A 10,766-nucleotide genomic window follows, 5' to 3' on the forward strand; every position below is an offset into this window, starting at 1 on the left:
TTTATTTTATTTTTTCATATATCTATTTAAAAAATAATAATTTAATGTTCATATACTAGCCGTCTAAAATTAAAATTAATTTTAGCCATCATAACATGTAAAACTATTTTATAATATTAATACATTATCTATTTTCTTAAAAACAAACAATTCCATTCAAAAGAGTTTCAAATAAATTATAAACACATTTTTCATCAAAAATTCACTAGATAAAATTTAAAATTTTTAATTGTAACAAAAAAAAACTAATCCTTTTAATATTCATGTTGACTTTCTAACAAAATTGGTAGAAATTCACGAGTATTAACAATATGAGAATATCATAGGTATAATATAATTAGGGAAAAGATCTACTTATTTAAATACTTCATTTAATGTCAATAAGTCGTTGGTTTGAGTGCTTTTAGTCTCGAGTATAAATCTTATGGATAAAAAAAGATGTGATTGGGAGAGGAGATCCCACTAAAAGTGTTGTTTAAAATTTAACATACACATTTATTAATTATTAACTCTTACCATATGATTAATTCACTACAAGAAAAATGACCTATGCTTACAGACGCCTTTTTCTTACAGATATTAATTAGTGTAGGTACATCTCAAAAATACTTTTACCTACAAGTGACTAATGTAGGTAAAATTCAACCATTTGTACCAATCATTATTTGGTGTAAGTAAATTTATTAAAATTGAAAAAAGACTTCTACCTACAATTACATTGTGTAGGTAAAACTCCAAAAAACTTATGCCTATGGTTGATTAGTGTAGGTAAAACTCAAAAAGATTACTACCTACAAAAGCACAGTGTAGGCAAAATTCTAAAAAACTTATACCTACAATTATGTGATGTAGATAAAACTTCATAAAACATGTGCCTATAATTGGTTGATGTAGGTATAACCGCAAAAGTCATATACCTACAATTGTTGGTGTAGGTAAAACTCTTTAAGACTGTTTAAATTTGAATACTAGTCTCTTGTTTTTTTAGTAAATACTCAATCTCAAAAAATAACCATTTAATTTAAATTAATTTTTAGTTAATAATTGTTTAAAATTTTAAAGATAAAATATATTAATTAGTAATATTAAATTTTAATTTAGATTAACATTATTTTTATGGATTAATTTAGATTAACATTATTTTTTATGGCAATTTCTTGTTAGTTTCAGCAATGATATTCATTTTATCTTGAAATCAAACTCCAAAATGACCACAAGCCTTTGGATTATGGACCGGGCCGGGTATTTTAGTCAAATCCACTTCAATCTCCGTGTAAACCCTGCCACTCCGTTTTTTCTCTTCTTCTCGTGCTTCGGCGGAAATCGGCTTAGCTCTTTGACCGGTTAGTGCCACGGAACCAGTTTCACTTTCGGATCTGTAATCTAGGGTTTGAATTCGAAGAGGAAAACACTAATTTGTCTCTTCTTTTTGTTAATTAGAACGAATTTGTCCTTTTTTGCTTCAATCTTCGTCGTTTTTCTTAATAACATTCTTGTTTTCATTGTTTTTCTTTTTCCGAAAGACAAGCTGTTTGGTGCCTGTTGGGTGATTCTGAGACTTTTTTCTCTGGTAAATTTGAATTGGTGTTCCATTTTTTTTTTTAAATTGTTTTGAGGTGGTGAGGGTGAAGGTTTTATGTTTTATCTGGAGGATGATTTGAATCTTGTGATTTGTGAAGCACGTAGTCAATTGCTGAATTCAATGTGATTGTGAGAAGTTCTTCTTGTAAGATGTGGATCTTCCTTGCTAATCAGTTGTGTTTAGCTTGCAACGATTTCAATTTGTTGTTTATCCTGTTAGTTTGGAAATGTTTCAGCTGCATTTTGAATTTTCTCTTTATTTTGTTAGTTTTCTGGTGATACTGATTTTGAGGAAGCTTGCTAAATCTGGTTTTGTGGAAGATTTTAGTCTGGCTTGTTTTTGGTGTTGTTACTCTACACAACCTTTTTTCATCAGCTATTTGGTATTGTCAGTTTTTCCTTTTGGTTTTGGACATTTTTATGTTTTCTCTTCTGTTTTGAGGATACATTTTGTCTTTTCTGTGCTTTTATACTTTATTGTCAATAGTGTTTTATTTCTATTTTAGAAAATTGACCTGATTTGAAAACGTTGACTCCCAAATATCCTGGTATTTAACATGGATTTGAGTCTTTGTTGTTACTTGTTGACACTAGGCATTGCTAGCAGAATTATAAATTTATGGAGGTCATTTTAGGGTAAAATAGGATTAACTATGGTTGCACCACATTAGCTCTTTGGAGTCAAGGTACGCATTACATAAATTCTGCCACACACATAACTATGGTTGCACCTCAGGAACGTGACAAGCTATTTTGATTCAGCTAAGCAGCTTGTGAATGGGATTCCCCTGCCACTAGATCTTGGATCCAACATTGATGATGTAAAAGTGAAAGTCACCACAGTTGCTGATTCTCTCTCCAAGAAGGCTAAAGAAAATTCAAGGATGATACACAAAGTCATAGATGGAGTGTAAGTACACGAATTTAGATGTTTCATTTGGTTTATGAATATATTTTTTTGCTGATTAATTAACATTGCTTGTTGTGATCATCTGCAGGAGACTGGCTCTTGTTACTGTTGCTGCTGTTATGATCTTTGTTGCATTTCTCGGATTGTGTATGTTCGATTTTGGTTTTGTCTTTTTTCTTTTTCTTACTCTATACTAAATGTTAACCAAATCATATGAACTTGATTTAATTTTTGCAGCATTTTCTTTACTTGCTTTGCCGTGTCCTGTATACTCGTAAGTTGAATTCATTTCATTTCCTTCACTCTGATAGATTTGTCTCCCGTTAAGTTTCTATTAGTAAAAGATGTTCTTTTTTCTTTTTGTCGTGGCTGCAGCTTGGTGGTTATTGGATGGATTCTTGTTACAGGCACCTTGTTACTTTGTGCTGCATTTCTATTTGTCCCTAAGTAAGTTCCTATATATTGCTTGGAGTCAATTGTTCAACTTCATGAAATCAATACAAAGCTTGTAATGGATAAATAATTGGATCGAATTAATGAAGTCATTAACTAATGTTACACTTGCATATATGCATATGTATATTTTTGAACTAAAAAATAGTAGTAATGTATAAGATCATAGGGCAGAGTAATTGGTGTGTTGGGTTGGAGTTAGCTGGAGCTGGGTTTCTTGTGTGGTGTGTTGGTGTTATGGCTGAGGGATGAAGAAAGATAAGGTGTCTCTCCGACTCCGAATAATGGGAAGAAGCTAAAGGACGAAAGCGATTTTTGACGGTTTGTATTAAGTCTACTTTCCTTCTTTTTTTTTCCATTAAAAAACAGTCAATGACCCTGCTTAAGAAAATAAATAAATAAACAGTCCATAATTAGTCATTTTAGTTCCTTCGGCATCTATAATAGAAGTTAATTAATGACTTCTTTAAAAAAAATATTATTTTGATGTATCTTATGTGATTTTGAATTCTTTAGAATTAAAAAGAATTATTTATATAAACAATTATTATTTATATGTTGTTTAACTTTTTGTATTAAATATATATAATAAAAGAAATATAATATTTAAGTTAACAAAAGTTTCTCATCCCAAAAAACAGAAATCATTTGATGTCTTGTTCAGGGAAAATAGCTATTTGTATTGATTGCTTTTGTATTTGTTCTTCTGAAATTAATGTACATTTTTAGTCTGACACTCCGACCACAGACTTCTCAATGATTTATAAACTTTATGGAACTTAAGTATCACTTAATCCCTATTACTAATTTCCCCTGTTCATTATTCTTTATAGAATTTTATAGATGGTCAGGTTTATCAGCAGAGAACCTTTAGTTTCCATTGCTGATCTTACCCTTTTCATATATGAAGAATTGGCTGTAAATGTCCATTACATGGAATGCTTTGGTTCCTTTGCTCCCATAAGAGGTTTGACTGAAGATGGGAGCCAAGCCCAATGGTTTGTAGATGGACAGGCAACATTTGAAGCAATTGCTACTTCAATTCAAGATGCAAAGTCAATTGTTCACCAATAATTTACACACACACACACACACACACACACACACACACACACACACACACACACACACACACACACACACACACACACACACACACACATATATATATATATATATATATATATATATATATATATATATATATATATATATATATATATATATATATATATATATATATATATATTTCATATCAAAGGTAAAGAAAAAACAATGTGTATCAGAATATTTCTCTTCTTTGTGACAGCTGCCTACTTATGTCGCATGGACTGTCTAATCAGTATTGTTTCAATGATATACTGATGTATGTGTGCATAGTTTTCCCAAATATTTTTTTTTAAAAAATGAAGTATATAAAAATAAAATCATGCATATATATATTTGTATAGGTTTAAGAAGGACCTGCCACTAGCAAAACAGTACATTTGAACAGTGGTGGCAATCATGTTTCTAATAGATTTCTAAACAGCTTTTGGTGGGTAAAATTGGTTGTCCAATCCTTCCATCATTTTTTGTTCTTTTTTAATTTCTAAAGGATGGATTATGATGTTTTTTCTGTTATATTTAGCAAAACATGTTGCTAAATATAAAATTGGTTCTCTTTTAAATTGGTTGTGATTTATTGTAAGTTTTGAAATTTAAATGGCTCAGGTACTTAGATCAACTTGGATTAACTTGGAATAGCATCCTGCTACAGCACTAAAGTCTATTGCAGGCAGAATTTAATTGGAGGGAACTATGGCCTTCTCAATACCACCACCTTTGCTCCCAATCTTGACTACTACAGGTAAGTACTAATTGAAAATTGCAACAAACGAAAAGAAAATACTTTTTTTCCTTGAAGGTTACTTGAAGATTTCTGGTGATTATTACATCATGTTTGAACATATCTAATCCTAGGTTCTGGCCTTGTTTCTAAATAGTGCAGTTTTGTGGCATCGGCTAATGGGAAAGAAGGTTCTTGCGGTCTCAAGTGATGTTCATATTAAAGACTTTTACCTATAATTAGGAAATGTAAGTAAAAGTTAAGGACTTTTACCTACAGTTGAAGATAATAGGTACATATTAAAGACTTTTACCTACAGTTAGGAAATGTAAGTAGAAGTTAATGACTTTTACCTACACACTATACATAGTAGGTAAAACCTATAGTGACAGACAATTAGCCGTCACTATACGCCCCCTCAAAGTTGACAGAAGAAACGTCCGTAGGACAAAGTCTATCGTACATTTACCTACAGATTTTTTATTTACAGTGACAGTTTTTGTCTATAGGTATAGGTCAGTTTTCTTGTTGATTGAATACTTAAAGCTTAGGTGTTGTTTTTTTCATTTTCTTCTTGAATATTAATAATATTATATTTTTAAAATGTTTTGGTTTCAAACAACAAATACAAACCTTATGAAGTAAACCATTAGGGTGAGTTTAGAGGTAGGGGTTGGGGTAAAAGTATGAGGTCTTAGGTTCAATCGTCATTGTACACCCAAAATACAAATAAAAAACTCATGATATAAGAGTTTTGTGAATTGGTTCAATTAGGATTGTCTAACAAAGAATAAAAAACACAAACTAAGCCAACTCAATACTACTTAGTTGGTTTAGACATCTAACACCCAAAACCCAACCCAACTAAACCTGATTGCATCCTTAACTAGATCAACCTCAAATGTAAACTGAGACTATGCATAAGGCTTTTACTAAAGAATGTCTACGTCTTAGGTGGAACAATCTTTGTTGCAAAGTGAAGCCAAGCCTAAGGCTTTGTTAAAGAATGCCTAAGTCTTAGCTGGATGGACCTTCATTTCAAAGTGAAGTTATGTTTAGGGTTTTTATTGAAGAAAACCTAGGCTTAATTGGACTGACCTCTAATGTGAAGTGGTGTCATGCCTAAGGCTTGTATTAAAAAGTGGCTAGGTTTACTTACCTTTATTATGGACTGTGGAGTAAGGCCATGCTTAAGGATTTTGATGAATAGTGCTTAAGACTTAGCTAGATCGATCTCTACTTCAAAGTGAGGTCATGCCTAAGGCTTTTGTTGGAGAGTGCCTAAGCTTAACTAGGTCAACCTCCATTGCAAAATGAGGTCATCCTTAAGACTTTTATTGAAAAGTGCTTAGGTCTTAATTAGTCGACCTATGTTGAGAAGTGAAGTCATGCTTAGGGCTTTTCAAAAGAATGCCTAAGTCTTAATTGGACTAACATTTTATGCAGAGAAAGGTCATACCTTGTACATACTAAAATGTTAAATGTAAAAAGAATAAAAAAAATGATAATTAAACCTCTAACTCTCAAGTCACGAAATATCAACTCTATCTTTACATCAAGGTTGTGAGCCAATCTAGCCCACCACAAGTTTTAGCCATATTACGTTGTTAAATATTAGCTCACCACAAATATAGGTTAAATTAAACCTAGTCACTTAGTTTGCGACTCACCCAAGTTAAACTTGTGGCTCATGGGTTGGGATTTTATTATGTAAAAAAATTCACTTTATTGATCTCTAATAATCTCGCATTCTTACTTGTTTTTTGTCTCTTCCAATATTTACAATATCCCAATTTTGACTTGAACGATGAACCGAACTTTAGGAGGGTGGCCACTAATAGAGAAATGCTTAATAATTCTGAATTCATTAATAGAAAGAAACAACTTATCATTAGAGATGTTATCTGACATTGAGAATTCAACATGGATTAAGTTGATGGTGGTGTTGAAATTTTATTTATATGACTGTTCACTGGTCAAATTATCTATCCTCAATTTTTTAAAACTTCACAGTAGACAGAAATATTAAATAACTTGAATTCAACACAGTTAATCATTGATATTGTGTGAGTGTAATATAGTGCCCTCACTAGCCATTGTTATGACCAATAGTCTAAGAATAATATTTGATTTTCAATTTAAAAATAGTATATATATATATATATATATATATATATATATTATAACATAATAATAATATTAACGTTAAATAACATGTGAACAGGTCAGGTCAATAGGTTTATAAATTAAAGCCCATAATTCAATTTAAAAATCAATGAATTTGAATAAATTGGCTGAGATTAAAATACACAAAATACTCAACTAAACTGATTTTGATCAATTCAGGCTTATGAATGATCCATGAACATCCTAGATTGAAAAGGACTTTTTGTTCCTGAACCTAGCTCGGTTTCGGGCATGCCAAATGCTCCAAGGGATGTGAGTGATGGCAGATCAGAGGGCAAATCAATCAACGCTTGTGAGAACCACTTGTCGGTCCAGGAATTTAATTATGCTTTTCCCATCTTCTGAAGTCCAGAAACTTCCATCCAATGTTGTTGGCAAAATTATATATATATATATATATATATATATATATATATATATATATATATATCCCAATGGCTTATTATTTCTAACGAACCTTGCTCTTAAAAGCTTAGCCCACCAGTTAGAGTTGGAGGCAAATAGTTCCCAACTGAGTTTAAGCATAGAAGCTTCATCGGTCGCTCTTAGCCATCTAAGATTCAAGCCACGAAGAACAAATTAAAGGGGAAGCATAAATTATGCCAAGAGACAGTAACCAATTTTCTTTTGGTGGAATCTCCAGACCAAATGAAATTTCTGATACTTCTGACAAGATTTTTAATAAGGGAAAGTGACCATTTATGCGCAAAAGCTATAAATAAGCATTCCTTGAATGATAGATCTCACAAGCTGCACACGACCCGTGATGGAAAGCTTGACACCTTTCCATGAGACAACTTTTGAATGATTCTGCTTGCTATAGGTTGAAGATGTGACTTTCAGGGCCTTCCACTAAAAATAGGAATCTGTAGGTAATTATTGATGTTGATTCTTCAAGAAGCTACCATAGATCTAACAAAAAAATATGATTTATCCAAACTTTTAGAGAAGTTGTCATAAATATAACAACCAAAAAAAATACTTAAAGAGAGGAAGGAAGAAATGCGGATTCAAATTTCTCCAACTAACATTTTAATAAAATTAATAATTAATATTTATTAATAAAAGAAAGAGTACCCAATGATAACAAAGCAAGTATAGACAAATTTTTTATCCAACTACTATTCGTGCCTAGCCAGCTTGGATGCCATCCCTAATAAGCCAGGATATCATACCTAGTCGGAGGAAGAAATGGTGTCACTCGCTCTCATAGCAAATCAAGACCAAATTCACATATTTTTTTTTAAAAAAAAAATTAAAGACCAAATTCATCAATACAAAATTACAAAGACCTTGGCTACTTTTGATAGAAAATATAAAATCTAAAAATACATTTTTAAAAAATGGCAATTTAGCCACACAAACACAGCTGAAATACAAGGATAACTTAAAGCTATAGCTCCATATATAATTAATTAAGTGGTGCTAGCTAATGATTTCGTAGAGCCACTGCACACATAACAATGAGCAAAACGAAGAGAACCACGGCAACGAACGATGCCACCACTGCTCCACTAATCTCTTGGCAGAAATCACCAAATTGGTTGCAGATGGCAAGCCAATTCGAATCCTGATTGCCATTGTGTGCTAAGTACACTATGGCAGTAGCAGCGGCAGCACTAGAAGTTGCTAGAGTCAGGAACACCTGTAATGATGCTAAAATGTATGAGTAATGTTAATTAGTATTTTACACCATAAATCATTAATTATATCACTTTTATTTTATTCTCGTATAAGGTTTAGGTCTAGGACGGTATAAATATTACATCAAAGCTTGATGTATTGTTGAAATGTAAAATAGACTTTTATTCATTTATTCTTAATGCTATTATAAGCCTTTGTTACTTTACTTTTTAATTAAGTTTATTATCAAATTTATTCTAGCTACTTTTGGATTTTATAAAAAAAAATCATTTTTAATTTTTTTACAGTTATTTTATATTAAAAAGAACAAAGTTAATTAACAGTGTTTTTTCAAATTAAATATTAAGTTAAATATTCGTTAAATCAGAGATTAAATCGATACTTACAGTTTTAAAAACTAAAATAAATATTTACTCATTAAAAATATCATTAGGCAAACAGTTCAGTAATTGAATATTTATTTAATAAATTCTAATCAAATTAAAACTACTTATTCATAAATTTCAATTCACAATGAACATGTTATTGAAGTAAGATAAAAAAAAGAAACTTATTTTGATAAGTTTATTTTATATAAAATTATTAAGCACAATAATCTAAATAAAACTAGTAGAAATTAATGTCTTTTACAACTGCAGATGAACTTTTCAAATTAATGCTCCCTTGCTCAATTTGGTTCATTTAATTACGTAAAGTTATCTTTTTGTACTCGCCCATAAACATATATAATTTACCTTTTGTATCCCATAGCTATACTATATATCAAAAGAAAAAAAAATGATATTATTAGAGAGCCTACACAGTGTCTAGGATAATGAGGAAAAGTCTTGGTTCATTTAATTACGTAAAATTATCTTTTTGTACTTGCCCATAAACATAATTTACCTTTTGTATCCCATAGCTATATTATATATCAAAAGAAAAAAAAATGATATTATTAGAGAGCCTACAGTGTCTAGGATAATGAGGAAAAGTCTTGGTCCAGCGGCATGGGGACGTATAATAGTGACTATAGAGAAAGGTAGAGATAGGACTAGGTAGCCACCAACAAATGCCATAGCAATCACAAAAAACCTGCATTAATTCATTGCATGGAATATGTTAATTATAACATGAAAGTTTACAACAACAATAAAGTCTTGTATTCCATTAGATAAGGTAGATTATGTGAATTATTACATGAAGCCGTTCGACATTATTAAAAATCAAAATTTTATAAATAATGTGAAAGTTTATTAAGAAAACAAGATTAATTTGAGAGAGTCACATACTGGAAAGTAGAAAAACTATCATAGCTAGCCTCAAACTGGAAGAACTGAGTGAAGAAAGGGAGCGTCTCATCACTTGTTGCCATGGTGGCAGCAGCACCAAGAGCAGATGCAATAGCACCCAACCTTAGAATAAAGTCTAGTATGGCTACCCCTTTCTTCCACCCTCCTTCTGGCCTTGGGGGTGCACCTGGAACTTTTCTAATTCCATTCGCAATACTATTAATCTTGCTTGATTCTGCAGGGACATCAATGGTGGTTGACATTTTTGGCTTTTGAAATTGAGATGTTGGTAGGTAAATAATGCCCCAAGTAGTAGTAGTGCTCTCAATGTACAAGATAATGTAAATTGGGAAAATTGTGATACAATAGGTTTGATGCTAGCTTAAGCTTATATATACATCGTGATAGAAATCATAGAATTGAAGTCAAATATAAAATAAGTTTAGTGGAAGCAAGGGGGAGTCGTTATCACTTTAATTTAATTATTTAGAAACTCGTTTTTTCTATAGCAAGGTGGTATACGGAGGTGGGGGAGATCGACAGAAAAATCCAGTCAAACATACATAGTACTACTTAATCAACTTTCTTTAATTTTTTAATTTTCCCTCTACTTTTTGGTTATATATTTCTTTTTTGTGTATACTTTTTGGTTATATGATGTTAATGGAAATGGTTGTCATGTGGGTTGACTTAGCTCTTTCCTTAAATATAATTTGCAGGACATGAAATATGGGGACTTAGCTCTAATTGATCAACTTTTGTTTTTTTGCGTTTGCAGTTTGATATATAGGTCTTACTACCTAAGTATCTTTAGCATATTGATTAAGGAATTAAAAAAAATATTTATTATATAAATTATAGAAAAAAAAGTAGTAAAAATTATGAATAACAT

General features: G+C 31.1%; 1 protein-coding gene across 1 annotated transcript; it reads right to left on the reverse strand.

Moving 5' to 3' along the window:
* Positions 1-8,169: 8,169 nt before the first annotated feature.
* On the reverse strand, positions 8,170-10,178 carry LOC100775221 (casparian strip membrane protein 4). The gene is made up of 3 exons (NM_001255156.2): positions 9,875-10,178; positions 9,554-9,677; positions 8,170-8,604 (listed from the first exon to the last, which is right to left on the reverse strand). Exons 1-3 carry the CDS (start codon positions 10,135-10,137, stop codon positions 8,389-8,391), a joined length of 603 nt encoding a protein of 200 aa, NP_001242085.2. The 5' UTR covers positions 10,138-10,178; the 3' UTR covers positions 8,170-8,388.
* Positions 10,179-10,766: the final 588 nt, after the last annotated feature.

The sequence above is a fragment of the Glycine max genome, chromosome 2, assembly GCF_000004515.6.
Source record: "Glycine max cultivar Williams 82 chromosome 2, Glycine_max_v4.0, whole genome shotgun sequence".
NCBI classification, from domain to species: Eukaryota; Viridiplantae; Streptophyta; class Magnoliopsida; order Fabales; family Fabaceae; genus Glycine; species Glycine max.